This window comes from Biomphalaria glabrata, chromosome 4 (genome assembly GCF_947242115.1).
Source record: "Biomphalaria glabrata chromosome 4, xgBioGlab47.1, whole genome shotgun sequence".
NCBI lineage: Eukaryota > Metazoa > Mollusca > Gastropoda > Planorbidae > Biomphalaria > Biomphalaria glabrata.
In genome coordinates, this window is record NC_074714.1 from 22613252 (window position 1) to 22634054 (window position 20803).

Here is a 20803-nt window from a genome sequence, read left to right on the forward strand (position 1 = left end):
CAAACGAAATAATAAAATAAAACATGAATAATTAAAATTATAATATTTTAACCCACCCCCTCCCACTTGGATACGCACTTATTAGATTTGTCATTCACAACAGTTTTTATCTATTTCAAAAATAATTGAAGATAAACTCAGTTATATGTTTTAATGTATTTACATGTATTTAAGATTAGTATTTAAATAGATTTTTCATGGTAATAATTCCCCGATTCTCCCCTCCCAATCTATTGTAGTTTCCCACATAATTTTCTTTAGTAAACAGTTAAGATATACAACTAAATCAAATTCAATATCTAAAACACAAATAAAAAAAATATTGTTACTTTTCATTTTTCTTTATTTTTTTTCTCATAAATACTAAGATTTTATATTGAGAATACTTTTTTTCTTTGTAGACCTTTTAACGCTCACTGGCTTAATGTTGCCCTTTTTTCTTTTTTCAATGTTTTCAATGAATTCAATGTTTATAATGTATAGGGTCAACAAATTTCCTATATTTTTAACATATTTAAATTTTAAGATCGCGTCATCCTTCGTCAGACATTAGCCTAAAATTTGACATTAACTCTGTTAATTTTATCAAACATTCAGTTTTAATCCTTCATATATTCTTGATGAAACGCTCAACCTCACTGTCTGTCTGTCTGTCTGGTTGTAAGTTAAACATTTTGACACGCTATTTTAACCGCTTCACATTCTCAGATTAAGTCGAAACTCTGCATTATCGATGACAACACATGGATCAATGAAAACTAACAAATCAATGAATTGGTCATGATTAATTAAATGTGTTTAGAAGGAAAACGTTCTAGGATTAAGATTAGCGTTGTAAAGAGAACATCAATCAACGGTAGGCGATCCATGATAATAATTACGCACTTGTCACACAATTAAAGCGAGATCTATGGTCGAAGATAATCATTAACGAGTGTGTCATGTACATTCATCAAACTAATGCCAGGTACCCATTAGTGTTGGGTAGACTCAGGTGCGTCCTATGATTCTCGAAATACAAATCCTAGCCTTCACTGATAGTCGTGCCCAATACCTTACGTTTTGAAAGCCAAATTCTGTACCACTCAGCCACTACGCCCTTCAGGAATGAAAAGGTTTAGTTGACACGTTGTGTCATTGCTGCTTAAATTTTTAAATGATTTCTGAGTATGATTATTGTAAATATGTCTAGAGTGGCAAACTAGACAACACAAGAATGAATAAAAAAATGTTAAGTATTAGTTAATAAACTACTAAATTATTTGTTTGTCAACTCAAACAAGGGAATTAAAAAGTTCTTGACTGAGGTGGTGGTATAAGCTAAATTAATCCTTGACTAAAATAGTATTTGAATGAATTTCTATACGCTGAAAAAGTCCCCTTTATAGATTGTCGATAAGGCATATTACAAATGTAATTACATGACTGATCCAAACTAATTGATACACTTAATATAAGCTTTGTTTTCTAAAAACGTTTATTTTTTATTTTTGTATTTTGCCTAATCCTACCTAACTATATCATTGGGTAATGTCCTCGTAAGATAGAAAGGAGCCATTAGTAGTCCTGAGTGTATTGTCATAGTCTAGTAATCACGAGATAGCTTCGTCCCAATCGATCAATTCAAATGTATTGTCTATTGATTTTTTTTCTTAGGCATGTCGTTCTGGTACGTTCTGTTAGCTAAAAAAAACGTCATTACCATAAATATTTCCTGGTGGAGATGTTTGAAATATTTCTTTATTGTTAGGCCTATTCTTTTTAATATATGTTATTCGTGTAGTGATTTTAATGGTATCAATTGACTATTCAAGGTTCGTTCCAAAATTGTTTTATCTACTTATTCTTGTGTTATCAAGTAATGATTTTATTTTATGGTTACTTCTAATGTAATAACTGTTAATGGCTTAATGTTCTTTCTATTTATCTCTTACTTTCTATCTCTCTCTTTACTCTCGCTGTCTCTTTTGTCTTCGCCTGTCTCTCTGTGTCTGGTCTTATTTTCTTCCTTTCCCTTTCTACAAGTGTTTCTCTTCCGTTTTCTCTTTCCTTCGCTATATCATTCTCTCTATTTTCGTTTCTCTTTCCCTCGCTATATCATTCTCTCTATTTTCTTTTCTCTTTCCTTCGCTATATCATTCTCTCTATTTTCTTTTCTCTTTCCCTCGCTATATCATTCTGTCTATTATCTTTTTTCTTTCAATCGCTATATCATTCTCTCTATTACCTTTTCTCTTTCCCTCGCTATATCATTCTCTCTATTACATTTTCTCTTTCCCTCGCTATAAATTTCTCTCTATTTTCTTTTCTCTTTCCCTCGCTATATAATTCTCTCTTTTACCTTTTCTCTTTCCCTCGCTATATCGTTCTCTCTATTATCTTTTCTCTTTCCCTCGTAATATCATTCTCTCTATTACCGTTTCTCTTTCCCTAGCTATATCATTCTCTCTATTACCTTTTCTCTTTCCCTCGCTATATCGTTCTCTCTATTTTCTTTTTTCTTTCCCTCTCTATATCATTCTCTCTATTACCTTTTCTCTTTCCCTCGCTATATCATTCTCTCTATTTCCTTTTCTCTTTATTTCGCTATATCATTCTCTCTATTACCTTTTCTCTTTCCCTCGCTATATCATTCTCGCTATTACCTTTTCTCTTTCCCTCGCTATATCGTTCTCTCTATTTTCTTTCCCTCGCTATATCATTCTCTCTATTACCTTTTCTCTTTCCCTCGCTATATATTTCTCTCTATTACCTTTTCTCTTTCCCTCGCTATATCATTCTCTCTATTACCTTTTCTCTTTCCCTCGCTATATCATTCTCTCTATTACCTTTTCTCTTTCCCTATATATATCATTCTCTCTATTACCTTTTCTCTTTCCCTCGCTTATCATTCTCTCTACTACCTTTTCTCTTTCCCTCGCTATATCATTCTCTCTATTACCTTTTCTCTTTCCCTCGTTATATCATTCTCTCTATTACCTTTTCTCTTTCCCTAGCTATATCATTCTCTCTATTGCCTTTTCTCTTTCCCTCGCTATATCATTCTCTCTATTGCCTCTTCTCTTTCCCTCGCTATATCATTCTCTCTATTACCTTTTTCCTTCGCTATATCATTCTCTCTATTACCTTTTCTCTTTCCCTCGCTATATCATTCTCTCTATTACCTTTTCTCTTTCCCTCGCTATATCATTCTCTCTATTACCTTTTTTCTTTCCCTCGTTATATCATTCTCTCTATTTCCTTTTCTCTTTCCTTCGCTATATCATTCTCTCTATTTCCTTTTCTCTTTCCCTCGCTATATCATTCTCTCTATTACCTTTTCTCTTTCCCTCGCTATATCATTCTCTCTATTACCTTTTCTCTTTCCCTCGCTATATCATTCTCTCTATTTTCTTTTCTCTTTATTTCGCTATATCATTCTCTCTATTATTTTTTCTCTTTCCCTCGCTATATCATTCTCGCTATTACCTTTTCTCTTTCCCTCGCTATATCGTTCTCTCTATTTTCTTTCCCTCGCTATATAATTCTCTCTATTACCTTTTCTCTTTCCCTCGCTATATATTTCTCTCTATTACCTTTTCTCTTTCCCTCGCTATATCATTCTCTCTACTACCTTTTCTCTTTCCCTCGCTATATCATTCTCTCTATTACCTTTTCTCTTTCCCTCGCTATATCATTCTCTCTATTACCTTTTCTCTTTCCCTCGCTATATCATTCTCTCTATTGCCTTTTCTCTTTCCTTCGCTATATCATTCTCTCTATTACCTCTTCTCTTTCCCTCGCTATATCATTCTCTCTATTACCTTTTTTCTTTCCCTCGCTATATCATTCTCTCTATTACCTTTTCTCTTTCCCTCGCTATATCATTAATTCTATTACCTTTTCTCTTTCCCTCGCTATATCATTCTCTCTTTTACCTTTTCTCTTTTCTCTTGTGATCTGTGTCTCTGTATCAAGCATGCTGTGGTGGAAAAGTGTCAAGTTTTAGAAACAAGTTTTCATTAAGTTTTTGTAATAATTCAAATATAACGTTGAGCAATAATTTAAATTGAGGGCTTATGTAATTTGTAATTTAACACCTGTGAAAAATTCCCAAGTACCTTTCGGGTTTTCATTTTATATTATTTATTTTTAATAATTACTTCGCTTTTAATTCTTAAGTTAACCTTTTTGTGAAGGTAAGACGTTTAAAAACTTAGCAATACCTTTAATATTTCTCTCAGGTATGTATATAAGTAGTTAAATAAATTATGTATGAAAGTTATTGAGAAAACTTTGCTGTAATTTTATTTTGCTTTGCAGTTTTAAAAAAAAAGAAAAAAAAATATTATCACAGAGACTATACAATAGGCTTGGTTCGACGCCCAGTTAATAGGAGAATACTAATACTGATACTGATTGTGAAATATAATACTAAATATTCATTGCTTCTTAAGTATTTCCTTCTCTTTCTCTATCTCTGTCTTTCTCTCTCGCTCTCTGTGTCTCTCTCTTTTTTCTTTTTATCTCTCTGACTCTATACATTCTCTCTCTCTCACACACACACATTTTAAATTTTATATCACCGCCCGTTTTCTTTATAATATTTTCCACCGCTCTCTTGTAATTTATTTCTATCTCTCTCTTTCTTTCTCTCTCTCTCTCTCTCTCTCTATCTATCTATTTCTTGGTTAATCTCATTTTTTAATACTTTTTTGTTAAGTTTGTAAAAAAAAATAATAAATGTCTGGTTATGTGGTATGCGCTCCGGACTGTCGTCAAGCTGTCTCCATGTTCTCTGGTTCGAAATCTGTCCTTTGCCATTCCCCGTCTTCCTATGGGAGGTTTGGGCTAGGATTTAGAATCATCTTCCAATATGAATAAATGCCCGAAATATGTAAAACATTTCCCGAAACATTCTTAACTCTACTCATAAAATGTCTAAAAGTAGGCCTACATTACAAAATCAGAGATATTTTTTTCCCAAATACACAATATTTATATACTTGTTGTTTTTATGAAGTTTCAAAATATTAAATTAACACAATTGTATACTTTTTATATAGTTTAATGATACATATTTACATTGTAGGAACCAACGGCAAAGTATTCAATTACCCTATTTTGAATACATCAGCATATAAAGATCTAAGTAAGTAGAGACATAGTAGAATTGTAATGTTTCTATAGATACATATTTGAGGACTAGAGACTAAAAAGAAATAAAAAAAACATTATTGATAAACTAGAGATATGAATTCACATTATAATACACCTGTTTGACTTTTAAAGTATATTCTAGACCCAAAAAAATAGTTAGTATCTTTAAGGAAAAAACTGCATAATGAAACAAGTTTGTAGTAGACGTATTTTAATGTTAACTCCAGACCTACTTAATAAGTTCATTGTACGTGCATTCAATAAGTCTTAGCATATTTTGTTTCCCCACAGAGTCACAGACTATTCAAGGAGAGGTTTTGTGTTTCCGGTATTTATATTACATAAAAAATAATATCTCCTGTTTTTATCTAATTTAAAAACAAAATACAAAATTAACATGAAGAAAGGATATTTTAATTTGGAAAGTTTCATTGTTGAAAGTGGTCAAGATCTATTGAAATTCACACAGGATAATATTTCAGAATCTTCCAAAAAAAATGGAGATTGTTGTTTTAGCTTTATGATGAATACTAACTCTGCAAAGATGCCTTTGCTAAAAAATTCTTGAGTATAGAGGTATTTGTGACTAGAATTAATAACTATCAGGCTGATTCATATTGCACATTGGTTGTAGACATTCTCCAACTGAAGAAGAACAAGATAAGTAAGAGTGTGTTTAGATTCTAGCCCAAACCTCCTCCTGGGACGCCAGGGGCAAGGCGACGAGCAGTGTTCAATCCAGGGATCATCAAGACAATACTCTGGGGTAGATATTCTACGTCCGTTCTATGTCTAGTGATTCTTCAATTCACTTGGAAAACACACAGAGCAATGAATTGTGAGATCCACAGATTGAGGACATTTTTAAATTACCCCAGTGACTTTCTCCAATCAGCATCTCTGCTAGCGAGCGATGGCTTTCTGTATGCTGGTGACGGAAATAATAACGCAGTGATCTGTTTCTTTTGTAAAAAAGTTCTGATAAACTGGCCGCAGGGTGCTGACATTCAGGATGTTCATTACTTCATGTCACCAGACTGCCCCATGGTCACTGGGCATCCATGTGAGAATATAGCATGGCCAGCCAGGCCAGTTCAAGAATCAGACATAAACGCTACTGATATAGCACTTGCTTATTATTCCAGTATGGGAATCAATTTGAAAGCACCTAAACCTCGAAAAATTGTATTACCAGCTCATGACAAGTGATTTGTAATGGATGGTCTCATAAAATGAAGGCGAATCCATAAAGAGCATGATTCCTTTTGCCATTTTCAGTGTACAATAGAATACTTATATTGTAACAATCTATTCATATTGTAAACCATATAATAGTTTTAGTAGCTTCATTTTGCGTTGTAGAGTCAAATTAAAAGTCAAAATTTATATTAAGAGTAAATTACTGTGAATAAATGAATGTGTTAAATTTCTAATATGAAAAATAATTGTGAAAATGTATTAAATCTATGTTTACAGTAATTTGTACAAAACCAAAATTTATATTTCTTAAGGTTATTCACTAATTACTTATCTCCACCTGAACATTGTGCTTGTTAGGCGGACTAGAGTAATGTTTCAAATTTTAATTTCCATGAATATATAATAAATTTAAAATGAATAAAAGAATCCAGTTCATTTTGAAATAAAGTAATTATTAAACACAAAGGCGGTTGATCGTTGTGCTGGAACCTTAACATTCTCGTTAACCGTCATCCATAGAAACAGTTGAACTTTACTCGTATGTGACCTTAGATCGCAAAGTATGAAATAAGTACACTTTTTAAACCCCCTTTATCTAATTAGTTTAAAATGTATATTTTTTTTAATTATTTTTTTTTGCGAAAGAAATTTCACATATACTATAATGTATAGCTGCACAATAGTTTGATTTTTAAAGTTTATTAATTTGAAAGTGTAAATGTATTTCTGCATCTACTCTTAGATAAAATACATTTATTCAAGGTTGTGATGGTAGCTCATTAGCTTGGCTGGTTCAATCATTTGTGCATTCTAGACCAATCTAAAATATACCTAGATATGATTACAACTCGTCTTACATAACTGATGGAGGATGTTCTTATTATTATATTAATAAATCCGAAAAAATAATTGTTTTTAATCGGAGACTAAATATCAATGACCGCAACAATTATTCTTTTCCGGGTTAATGCAACATTCTCTTCCTGGAAAAACAAACATTCTTTTCCTGGTTAAACAATCATTCTCTTCTGGGTTAAACAAACATTCTCTTCCGGGTAAAATAAACATTCTCTTCCGGGTTAAACATGGCGATTTTCTAAAGTATTAATAAAATTATTATTGATAATATTGATATTGTTATGTAACTAAAAAGATATATATTATGATTTATTATTTGAATTTGTTTTACATTACGCTTCGATTTATTTACTAAACATATTCTAATGCGATCATTTATTGCGCTTTTAAATATAATCATCTGCATAATGTTGTACTGCATAGACTGATTACTTTTTAGTGTAGGTAATAGTTGCTATTTGGTATCTGAATATAAATCTTGCATTCAATTTAATAAATAATTTTTTTCTGAGTTTTTGTGTATCAACATTTTTTTTATCTATCTTTCAATCTATCAATCTATTTTTCTTTCTTTCTTTTTACAATGCTTATGTAAAACTCGCTCTACCTGTCTGTCTGGTAAAAAGTTTGTACACGTTATTTCTCCCACAATTAATCTCAGTTTAAGCTGAAATTTTGCACAATTATTTCCTCTACCTGACAACACAATAATCAATTTAAGAAAATAACCGATAACTATTGCTAATTAATTATTTTGTTTCGTATCTTGAATAAAGGACAAAAAATTATTTAACTGAAGTTGAATTAATCCTCTTTATTGGTCGCCGCTCTAAAGTAAGTTTAAAAATGTTATTAAAATATATAACTATACAATCTTCTTTTTTATAAGCACTTCACCAGAAGAGTGTTAGTATGTTGGCTTTAGGAGGCATGAGCCACGAGTTTAAATTCAGGTTGTTCCTCCTTTTTATATATTTTTAAAGCGATTACGGTAAAATTCACCCAGATATCCCCTTCCCCATCCCGCTCAATTGATCAACAGGTCTAGATAAGTGATAGGATCATTGAATATTGAGAAAATTAAAAGCATAAATTAGCGCTAAGAAAAACATTCGGTAGATCTATTGCTGTTGGTTTAGATCTATTAAAAATGTACTTACATGACTGATCCAAACTAGTTTATACAATTACACCTCATATAAGCAACCGGGAAAATGCCAGATGGACATGTGCCTAAATCGGCTGGTGGGGCTGCCGAATAGCAACATTAAATGTTAGTAAGTCCTGCAAAAGTGATAGGCTTCGCCTTACCTTTTATAAAAGATCTTAAAAGACCCATCTGAGTAATACTGGCCACATATGAATAGATTCACCTATACCGGAACATCGTGCTTCTGTGTGTGCCAATTCTGTTTACACACTAAGAGATTGACAAACAACATAAGACCTATATGTCTTATAGTTTTATAGAAGTCGAACTAGTGTGAACATATTCCATGTGATGTTTGCGTACGGGACCCTGAGATCACAATTATTATTTCAACACTTTAACTTGTAACCCAATAGAAATTGAAAGTAAAAGGTAAAGAAGAGAGATATAAAACGAAAAACACAAATCTGGAATCCTCTGGCAAGAGATGCAATAAAATTACTAAATTTGGAGATGCTAGCAAAGAGTGCTGTCTTGCAATAAATGTCCCATTGGGTATTAATGAATGGAGGGTACAATTCTTAAAGGGGAGGGTATTTGGAAATTATGAGCTAGGCTTTTGAGTTAGGGCTTTCGCTGTAATATTCGTAAGTAACTTGTGAAATAAGATCTCTGCACATATTTGCATGTAAAGAACAGACTAAAACATGCTTAAGACGTGATCAAGACGTTCCCAAGAAATTGTTAGGGACATAAACAATCTGCTAGAGAGTAGTTTAGTGATCAGGGACCTTTGTTATCATTTGAATGTGGAGACATTAGTCGTTTCATATTACTTCCTTTTTTAAATTTTTGCTTTATTATTGTTTGACAAGTTTTGGATGTAGCTTCAAAATAGCTAAAATATCACACAGGACGGTAGGGCAGAGGTCAAACCAGGTATAATCGTAACGACACTTCAGAGTGCGTAACACACGAAGTGTTCAGCTTTAGTCTTATTTCACCATGTGTGATTGCACTGTAGTTTTTATTTATTTTATTTTTTTTTTACAAATGGATATTTCCTTCACCCCTTAAGTCTATTCACATGTAGAAATTTAATATGTTTGAGTACATACGTTCATATGCAATCAAGTTGAGGTAATGCCCGATCCTATTTAGACACCCAGTCCGCCCCTGTTTAAGAAAATCTTAACGTTCTTGACCTTAATTCATGTTAAATTCAGATAGAAAGCAAATCTGTATAAACTTTGAAGCTTTAAAGCTCATACTTGCACCTATTAGTCACTGGTGATCGTCAAGTCAAACATCTTAAAAAAACATAATTGAATCTCAGTGCAGAAAAAAAAATGATCATCAAGCTGAGGGCACGTTCCACTTAGTTCCAACCACTTCCTAAAAGTAGTTGAACAGCCAACGTAAAAAACACTGACATGATTTCCCTGCATGAATAGATTATTTTTTATCAGAATTGGTCTGTAAAAAGCATCGTTCCTTTCCCAATGTATCAAAAACAAGCTTACAAAGACAGTTTGTGAGGAAACACAAACTCAAAATCGGCCTCCGAAATTGTCCAACCAGGCAGGTAAAAAGGCAGGTTTCAATATTTTCAGTAAGAACATCAGAATTAAATTTTATGAAAGACAAATGACAGAGAAGAATGGAGAAAGAAGGTTGATAGAACGGTACGTGACGTTTTGGCGCGAGACGTTTTGGCGCGAGCCGTTTTGGCTCATGGGACGTTTTGGCGCGACATGAAATTTGACGATAAATTTTATAGCACGTAGCTTTTATAAAAATGTTTATTTCACTCTACCATAATATTGTATGTATATTATGAATTCTAACACAGTCGAATGTATTGTTTTTTTTGTTTTTTTTTTAATTGAAATATAAAGGTTTTGCTTATTTCATGATTATGGGTCTATAATAAGTCAGATTCCTGAATGGTAATGACATGCTATCCCCTCCCCTTTATTTATATGTGAGTTCTGCTGATCGCACTGGGGGACATTTTTCGATGTCTTTCCAAAAAACATATTTTTTATTTGAAATTGGTATACCATAAGAACTAACTAAGTGTCACACTTTAATATAATAAAAAAAAACATGTTAACATCTAAAGCTTTATTACTCAGAATGATGACAATAACTCCACACATAGTAAAGATCAAGACACGGAATGTGGTCAGTAAAAACTGTAACGTGAATCCACAAATGCAAACAAACTCTAGGGGTCACAATAGATAGAAAAAAATTCACCACACTAAGATACTTTGAAAAAATATTTTGAAAATTTGGTAGGGGTGATTTGGGTGACACATTCATTGATGGAATACCAGCTGTCCAGAAAGACCGTGACCTTATATATGAACAATATATCCGGGGAGACTAGCCGCCTTCTAAACGAAAAAAAAGTATATTGACACAGACAAAAGAATCAATGTAATTGATACAATACAATAAACTTACATAAATGTATTTTGCGCCAAAATGTCCCTAGCGCCAAAACGGCGGCGCCAAAACGTCCTGCTTCGTGACAGAACTTGTGTGGTGCCCCAGCCGTCCAGCAGACCAAAGGATAGGTAAAAGTGAATGTGAAGTTAGATGTGAACCTGGCCTAACTAATGACCTATAATGAAAATCTAATTGATCTCATTTCTAAATGGTTTGTAAAGTCCATCTCTTATTCCTCAAGAAAAAAACATTTCCATAAAAAAAAATTCTTTTGTTGCGTGTCTGCCTGTGGCAGTGTACACTACAGTTCACGAGATAATATGAGCAACTACTTTTTAATTGTTGTTTTAAATTATGTCCAACTAATATGCATACAAAATAGATTTCACTTTAAAAAAATATTTTTGTTTTTGTGTATTTGTAGTAGTTTGTATAATAGAACTTTTTTAATTTAATAATACATTTGTAAAACAATAATAATTTTTGACAAAAAATTTAAAACCTTTTGCATAAATGTGTTAAAATATGCTAAATAGTCATCTCCCCTATTAAAGAGCCTCTAGTGCGTGTTACTATTAATAGTGAATAGTTGTAAAAGTGGTGATTTAAAAAAAAACAATTGCTTTTCTAGCTTACGAGATCTAAACGGGACGGACGTACGTTTCACACAAAACTAATAGCGTCTTTTCCCCTAAAAAACCCTGAAATTATAGAAGAGAGTTTTAAAACAAATAATTTTTGGACTTAGTACTTTCAACTACAGTATTTATAAACAAAATCATAGAGATTTTGTGTTTTCACATAAATTTAAGGACAGTTTCCGTCCTCAACGCAGACAGAATGCGTTTGACATTTTCAACAAGAATATCAAAACTACTACCGAAATGTACTATTCTTTCACCTTCACCAATCCCTTAGTCTGTCGAAGCAATTGCCAATAGCTGTGTTCACCCTGCTTTTAATCTCTTCATTTCTGATTCGGTCTTTGTATGTGATACCTACGATCTTTCTGTAACATCTCAATTCTATTGCTACGATCTTCCTCTCTAGTTCTGTAGTCAGCGCTCAAGGTTCAAAAGCGTATAAGAATATAGTCGTCACTAGAGACTGTATTAGTCTGCATCAGTCTGATTTTTTAAGTGTCGAAGAATGTTTTAAGTTTTTACGAGTGCTGCTGTGGACTGTGCTATTCTGGCTAGTAGTTCAGGTTTGGTTCCCTCATTTGAGATGGTAGCTCCGAGGTAATCACGACAGCTGACACTAGGTATATACTTCATATAACTATTAGCGGCTTTTCTCATTTATTTTACTAATCTCATAAAAGCACAATAATATAGTCAGCTTTAACGTCAACGCTAACGTCAGCTCCTGCTAAAGAATTTTTTTAAAATCTATTTTGAAACGTGACAATTGGGAAAACATATTTTTTAACCTTTTCACTTAATTCTGAGTCCTTATTTTGTATTACAGTCCATATGTTCTGAGTTTTAAGATTACTTATGAATTTCTTTATAAGTTTAATTTTATTTTTAGCGGCCCCGAAAGGGGAAAAGACCCTATTAGTTTTGTGTGGTTTGTCCGTCCGTCCGTCCGACCCGTTTAGACCTCAGAAACTAGAAGAGAAAATAAAAATCGGACATCATGATATTTTAGATCTTTCAAAGTTCTGGTGCAACGCTACTTTTTTTTCCCGAAAGTGAACCATCTAATTTTTTAAATTATATTTGCAAGCAGATTTTTCAAAACAATACACCACTTTTAAATGAAAATCTTGAGGGGAGGTAGGTCACAGACTTCTTCATTAATGACTCAAGCTTTATTCATAGATTCGCGAATTGGTACAAAACATTTGTATTTATGGTCACAATGAAAAAAGTGTCAATGGATCTTGATAAAATATATTTTCCATTTATCAACTAAGTCATTGAATGAAATACTAATTCAAATATTGTTTTTAAAAAAGAATTTTGATACGAACTTCGTTTTAGTTATTAGTTTAAAAAATAACGAACTACTTTTATATCGTGCAGTTTTGATATATCCTCATAATATACTTGACAGTCTAAATAAAGCTAAATATATTCCGCAGAAGCCGGAGCCGGAGAGACTATCCGGTGCATTCCTATTATTTATATAGTATAATTAATAGCTATTTCTTTATTTATTGACTGTTCTTGAATTGTAAAATCAATCGTTACATAATGCAGTTGTTTGAATTTCCCATTAGCTTATGGATTATCATTTTTGATATAGTATTGATCACTTTCTTTTGATTACTTATTATAGTATTGATTACGTAATGAAAATGTGTAATATTTCCTTTGTATAAATACCTCCGTAAGTTTAGCGTCAGACTTTTTCGACTATTAGAGTTTCTAGCCTGTGAAAATTAACTTGTTGGTTTCTATTAGATAATTTTATCTTGGAAGATTGATTTTCATTGAGACACTGAGTGTGTCCGTGTCCAATAGTAGGCTTTTGTAAAACATAGTACTCTGTTGTTTTTTTATTTGTTTCCAACTTTGTTATTCACTGCACACATATTTTATATAATGATAAATATGATAGAGATAATATAAAGGTAAAGATAAATGAATAAAAAATAATAAAAAAATAAATAAATAAGAGGTGATATATATATATATTAAGATAGATAGATAGATAGATAGATAGATAGATAGATAGATAGATAGATAGATAGATAGATAGATAGATAGATAGATAGATAGATAGATAAATGATAGATAGATAGATAGATAGATAGATAGATAGATAGATAGATAGATAGATAGATAGATAGATAGATAGATAGATAGATAGATAGATAGATAGATAGATAGATAGATAGATAGATAGATAGATAGATAGATAGAACTTTTCTTATCATTTCAGCTCAAATTTTGTTTACACTAAAAACATTAAAAAATACTTTAAAAAAAAACAATACCTCCTTTATACAACTTTTAGAGCGACTGTTTTTCTCTAAATAACTCAAGAATGTTAGATTAAACAAAACAATGAGACAGATACCAGGAAAAGAAGACAAATGTATTTGTAGAGCACATTATTCAGCTATAAACCCATGGTCCAATCTCTTTGTAAAGTAGTGAAGGAGAGGGCGGATACCTGTGAGAATGTTTCTATGTTACATCCGAGCACTTAACAAACATAATACAGCTTGAGCTTGGGTTTTTAGTCAAATTCCCTTAAATACTACTAAATTGTATCTTATACTGCCTCGCCTACGTTACGTATGTTACTTACAATCAAATGTCTAGCTATCTAATAGTAGTCTTATAATCCTTAAGACATATACTTAGATAGATGGATAGATAGATAGATAGATAGATAGATAGATAGATAGATAGATAGATAGATAGATAGATAGATAGATAGATAGATAGATAGATAGATAGATAGATAGAGAGACAGACAGAAAGATAGATAGATAGATAGATAGATAGATAGGTAGATAAATAGATAGATAGATAGACAGACAGATAAATATATAGATAGACAGACAGAAAGATAGATAGATAGATAGATAGATAGATAGATAGATAGATAGATAGATAGATAGATAGATAGATAGATAGATAGATAGATAGATAGATAGATAGATAGATAGATAGAAAGACAGACAGACAGACAGACAGACAGACAGAAAGATAGATAGATAGATAGATAGATAGATAGATAGATAGATAGATAGATAGATAGATAGATAGATAGATAGATAGATAGATAGATAGATAGATAGATAGATAGATAGATAAAAAAGATAGATAGATAGATAGATAGATAGATAGATAGATAGATAGATAGATAGATAGATAGATAGATAGATAGATAGATAGATAGATAGATAGATAGATAGATAGATAGATAGATAGGTCATATTTGGATGATAATTAACATTATAAAAATGTAATCATTTTTTTTTTGCATATTTACCCTAGAGTCTAGAGGCTAGATAAAACCACAAAGACTCGACATTTTGAGTGTAACTACCAAACCTACCAACGCTGTAGAGATATATGTAAACAAAGGGTAAGACAGTAACTCTTTTGTGTGATAGTTTGAAGTGATTTTATACTTTTTGTTACTTAGAATCGCATTTCATTTATTATCTAATTTAGTAAGCTGTTAGTGATGTTTTGAAGAGTTACTGATAGCGGTGCCAAGTTGATGGTAGTCGAAAGTAGCAGTTTCCTAGTGGTCAACGAGGCAGTAAACAGCCTTTGAGAACTAGATTGACCAGTGGCAGATTGTGGCAGATTGTGAATAAATAACGAATTACTAATAGGACATCCCGCTTTGACCTTGAGTGTTCTGAGACTCCGTGTGTTCCAGGGATTTATTAGTCAGTGGATACAGGCAAGCTTTACAATTCAATAATCAGGCATTACGTAATAAATCAGTATCAGTTAGCAATGAAATATTAGTTTTTCTTCCTTTAGGCCTCACGAAATAGATTTTTAGTGTTTTGATTCGATTTTTTTTTAAAGATAATATTATTGTTAAGAAATAGTAATTACACAGCAAAAGAACTACCTTGGTACATTAGTAGTGATAATTAGAGCGCCAATCTTTAACATTATACATTACAAAAAATATTCTTGCTTACTACTTCCATCTACGTCTTGATGTCAACAAACTAAACTGTAGAATGTCAATTCAAATTTAACCCTTTAACAACGTGTATACGAACTCGTTCTGTATTTGTCTTGGATTTAGTTGAGATTTTTACAAGCGATTTCTACTCATTCCCCAAAAAATCCCTTTAACTTAAACTAATCACCCAATATACTTTTTTTATATGCCACTTTTTAGTGTGTTTTTAAGATATGCGTTGTTTGTAATGTTGTGTTTACTATTTATCATAATATGCATGTGAATGAAGTATTTTATATTTAATTAATGCAAAAAATATCAGAACTCTATTCGTTTTTTTTTTGTTTGTTTGTTTTTTTCAGAAAACGTAATTAAAATCTCTACAGTGTCAAAGCTATTAGTCTTTGTAAAAATTTTATTATTTTTACTGTGAGGGATTGACGTTAACCTTATTTAGACAATTAAAAAATGTGCAACAAATTTCAAACTAAATCACAAAGAAATATGATTTTTCTGAAAGTGCTCATACAAAGGGTTAAACACAATGACCCACTAAAATGTATACAGTCTTTTGTTGCCTTTCGCATGGAACACTCTAATGAAGATCGTGTAAAAGGTATGATGCAAATGAATCCATCTAAGCGATCTATTAATCAATTGGTGACGTTGGCATCCCATACGGATAACGTACAAATGGACGTTAAGAAATATCTTATATTACTGGTGAGAATAATGATGTTTTCAGTACTAGTTATATAAAAAGTTCATTCTATTGGAAAAGACCTACTTTAAAAAAAAATGGAAAGTGAAATCAATAGACTACAGACTTTTGCGAGATATCCTAGCTCAGACGTCAAGTCGGCTTATTTACTAGCAAATAATGGATTTTATTTAATAGGAGGTGTGACAAATGATAAAGTACAATGCTACTTCTGTAAGCAAAGTAAGGTGAATTGGCAGAGTGATGAAGACATTACAGAAGTCCATTCATCCACGTCACCAAATTGTCCTATGGTCACCGGTGAAAAATCTGATAATAAAGCTATTGTCTTGTCATTCTGTGAGAAAACGTCAAGAGAAGATAACCCAAAAGGCTGTCTTTCAGTATCATCGATCGAATCAACAAATACGAGTATGTACTTTGAAAAGTGCTGCAAAAAATACTCTGAAATCAAAATGAATGAAAATGACTTACTTAATACAAACGGGAAGACATACCTCGACCAATACTGTATGTTAAAACATAATTTCAAAGAAAGAACAAGAAAAGTTGTCGAAGACACATCAATGAAAACAGACGTTCATTCTTCTTGCCATAAATGTGCATCGCAAACGTCGTCAGCGAGTCTCACTTTGTCGAACACAATCAAAGCATTTGTTGGGACAGATAAAGAGATAGATGAACAGACATCAGTTCAAATTGAAACCCCAACTACTAACATAGTATTTAATACTGCAACTGCACTGCTCACTTCTACTGATAATGGAATGTGTGACATTTGTTATAATCTAACATATACTCTCAATAACAAAAAATCTAAGCCTAATGCTACATCGACAGTGTCTACAGACGTCAATGTAAATGAATCAGTATCTACAGATGCCAATGTAAATGAATCAGTGTCTACAGACGTCAATGTAAACGAATCAGTGTCTACAGACGTCAAAGTAAACGAATCAATGTCCACAGACATCAATGTAAATAAATCAGTTTCTACAGGCGTCAATGTAAATGAATCAGTGTCTACAGACGTCAATGTAAATGAATCAGTGTCTACAGACGTCAATGTAAATGAATCAGTGTCTACAGACGTCAATGTAAACGAATCAGTGTCTACAGACGTCAATGTAAACGAATCAGTGTCTACAGACGTCAATGTTAACGAATCAGTGTCTACAGACGTCAATGTAAATGAATCAGTGTCTACAGACGTCAATGTAAATAAATCATTGTCCACAGACGTCAATGTAAATGGATCAGTGTCTACAGACGTCAATGTAAATGAATCAGTGTCTACAGACGTCAATGTAAATGAATCAGTGTCTACAGACGTCAATGTAAACGAATCCGTGTCTACAGACGTCAATGTAAATGAATCAGTGTCTACAGACGTCAATGTAAATGAATCAGTGTCTACAGACGTCAATGTAAATGAATCAGTGTCTACAGACGTAAATGTAAATGAATTAGTGTCTACAGACGTCAATATAAATGAATCGAATGCTACGTTTACGTCATCTATAGATGAAAGTGAAAATGAACCAATTGAAACACTTACATCGTTTATAGATGAAAGTGAAAATGAACCAATTGAAACAGTTACATCATCTATAGATGAAAGTGAAAATAAACCAATTGAAACACTTACATTGTTTATAGATGAAAGTGAAAATAAACCAATTGAAACACTTACATCGTCTATAGATGCAAGTGAAAATGAAACAATTGAAACAGTTACATCGTCTATAGATGAAAGTGAAAATGAACCAATTGAAACACTTACATTGTCTATAGATGAAAGCGTAAATGAACCAATTGAAACAGTTACATCGTCTATAGATGCAAGTGAAAATGAACCAATTGAAACACTTACATTGTTTATAGATGAAAGTGAAAATAAACCAATTGAAACACTTACATCGTCTATAGATGCAAGTGAAAATGAAACAATTGAAACAGTTACATCGTCTATAGATGCAAGTGAAAATGAACCAATTGAAACACTTACATCGTCTATAGATGAAAGTGAAAATGAACCAATTGAAACACTTACATTGTCTATAGATGAAAGTGAAAATGAACCAATTGAAACACTTACATTGTCTATAGATGAAAGTGAAAATGAACCAATTGAAACACTTACATCGTCTATAGATGCAAGTGAAAATGAACCAATTGAAACACTTACATTGTTTATAGATGAAAGTGAAAATAAACCAATTGAAACACTTACATCGTCTATAGATGAAAGTGAAAATGAACCAATTGAATCACTTACATCATCTATAGATGAAAGTGAAAATGAACCAATTGAATCACTTACATCATCTATAGATGAAAGTGAAAATAAACCAATTGAAACAGTTATATCGTCTATAGATGCAAGTGAAAATGAACCAATTGAAACACTTACATCGTCTATAGATGAAAGTGAAAATGAACCAATTGAAACAGTTACATCGTCTATAGATGCAAGTGAAAATGAACCAATTGAAACACTTACATTGTTTATAGATGAAAGTGAAAATAAACCAATTGAAACACTTACATCGTCTATAGATAAAAGTGTAAATGAACCAATTGAAACACTTACATTGTTTATAGATGAAAGTGAAAATAAACCAATTGAAACACTTACATCGTCTATAGATGCAAGTGAAAATGAAACAATTGAAACAGTTACATCGTCTATAGATGCAAGTGAAAATGAACCAATTGAAACACTTACATCGTCTATAGATGAAAGTGAAAATGAACCAATTGAAACACTTACATTGTCTATAGATGAAAGTGAAAATGAACCAATTGAAACACTTACATTGTCTATAGATGCAAGTGAAAATGAACCAATTGAAACACTTACATCGTCTATAGATGCAAGTGAAAATGAACCAATTGAAACACTTACATTGTTTATAGATGAAAGTGAAAATAAACCAATTGAAACACTTACATCGTCTATAGATGAAAGTGAAAATGAACCAATTGAATCACTTACATCATCTATAGATGAAAGTGAAAATAAACCAATTGAAACAGTTATATCGTCTATAGATGCAAGTGAAAATGAACCAATTGAAACACTTACATCGTCTATAGATGAAAGTGAAAATGAACCAATTGAAACAGTTACATCGTCTATAGATGCAAGTGAAAATGAACCAATTGAAACACTTACATTGTTTATAGATGAAAGTGAAAATAAACCAATTGAAACACTTACATCGTCTATAGATGCAAGTGAAAATGAAACAATTGAAACAGTTATATCGTCTATAGATGAAAGTGAAAATGAACCAATTGAAACACTTACATTGTCTTTAGATGAAAGTGAAAATGAACCAATTGAAACAGTTACATCGTCTATAGATGAAAGTGAAAATAAACCAATTGAAACAGTTATATCGTCTATAGATGCAAGTGAAAATGAACCAATTGAAACACTTACATCGTCTATAGATGAAAGTGTAAATGAACCAATTGAAACAGTTACATCGTCTATAGATGCAAGTGAAAATGAACCAATTGAAACACTTACATTGTTTATAGATGAAAGTGAAAATAAACCAATTGAAACACTTACATCGTCTATAGATGCAAGCGAAAATTAAACAATTGAAGCAGTTACATCGTCTATAGATGCAAGTGAAAATGAATCAATTGAAACACTTACATCGTCTATAGATGAAAGTGAAAATGAACCAATTGAAACACTTACATTGTCTATAGATGAAAGTGAAAATGAACCAATTGAAACACTTACATTGTCTATAGATGAAAGTGAAAATGAACCAATTGAAACACTTACATCGTCTATAGATGAAAGTGAAAATGAACCAATTGAAACACTTACATCGTCTATAGATGAAAGTGAAAATGAACCAATTGAAACACTTACATTGTCTATAGATGAAAGTGAAAATGAACCAATTGAAACACTTACATTGTTTATAGATGCAAGTGAAAATGAAACAATTGAAACAGTTACATCGTCTATAGATGCAAGTGAAAATGAACCAATTGAAACACATTGTTTATAGATGCAAGTGAAAATGAAACAATTGAAACAGTTACATCGTCTATAGATGCAAGTGAAAATGAACCAATTGAAACACTTACATCGTCTATAGATGAAAGTGAAAATGAAACAATTGAAACACTTACATCGTGTATAGATGCAAGTGAAAATGGACCAATTGAAACACATCGTCTATAGATGAAAGTGAAAATGAACCAATTGAAACAGTTACATCGTCTATAGATGAAAGTGAAAATATTGAAGGTAATAGCACCATTTAACTATTTCATGTATCTTTATCTAAAAGCAAATCAAACTTGCTGTCAGGGCGGCTCAATAGACGATCAAAATAGTAGTCGTCACTCCTGACGAGGGCGCATACACTCAGACACATACACATTATACAGACACATATGAACATGAATTTGGACACAAACATACCCACAAACACATTGGTTTACACACAGATACATTCCCACAGATACATGGCTTTTTTGTGACGGTACGCACCGGTACGGCGTACCGGCACCTTTTTGAATGTGGGGAAAAAATTATTACTTTTCTTTTATTTTAACGTATATTATTAATTTATTAATAGTTAAAAGTTAGGCTGAGTACTAATCACAGAGTACTGGCATTTTTTTTA

At 31.9% G+C, this 20803-nt stretch overlaps 1 protein-coding gene and 1 long non-coding RNA gene across 2 annotated transcripts; both read left to right on the plus strand.

The window, feature by feature from the left end:
- The first annotated feature begins 1560 nt into the window (after positions 1-1560).
- LOC129925629 (uncharacterized) lies at positions 1561-7708 on the plus strand. Its single transcript, XR_008777316.1, has 3 exons — positions 1561-1814; positions 5072-5131; positions 5431-7708. It is a non-coding gene; the product is annotated as an uncharacterized LOC129925629 (long non-coding RNA).
- Positions 7709-14792: 7084 nt separating this feature from the next.
- Positions 14793-20339, plus strand: LOC106052408 (uro-adherence factor A-like). Its single transcript, XM_056026825.1, has 2 exons — positions 14793-14854; positions 15781-20339. Exon 2 carries the CDS (start codon positions 16217-16219, stop codon positions 19748-19750), a length of 3534 nt encoding a protein of 1177 aa, XP_055882800.1. The 5' UTR covers positions 14793-14854; positions 15781-16216; the 3' UTR covers positions 19751-20339.
- Positions 20340-20803: the final 464 nt, after the last annotated feature.

Bases quoted from the DNA above. Each gene is read 5' to 3' on its own strand.
- LOC106052408 (XM_056026825.1), top strand. From the start codon at position 16,217: ATGGAAAGTGAAATCAATAGACTACAGACTTTTGCGAGATATCCTAGC.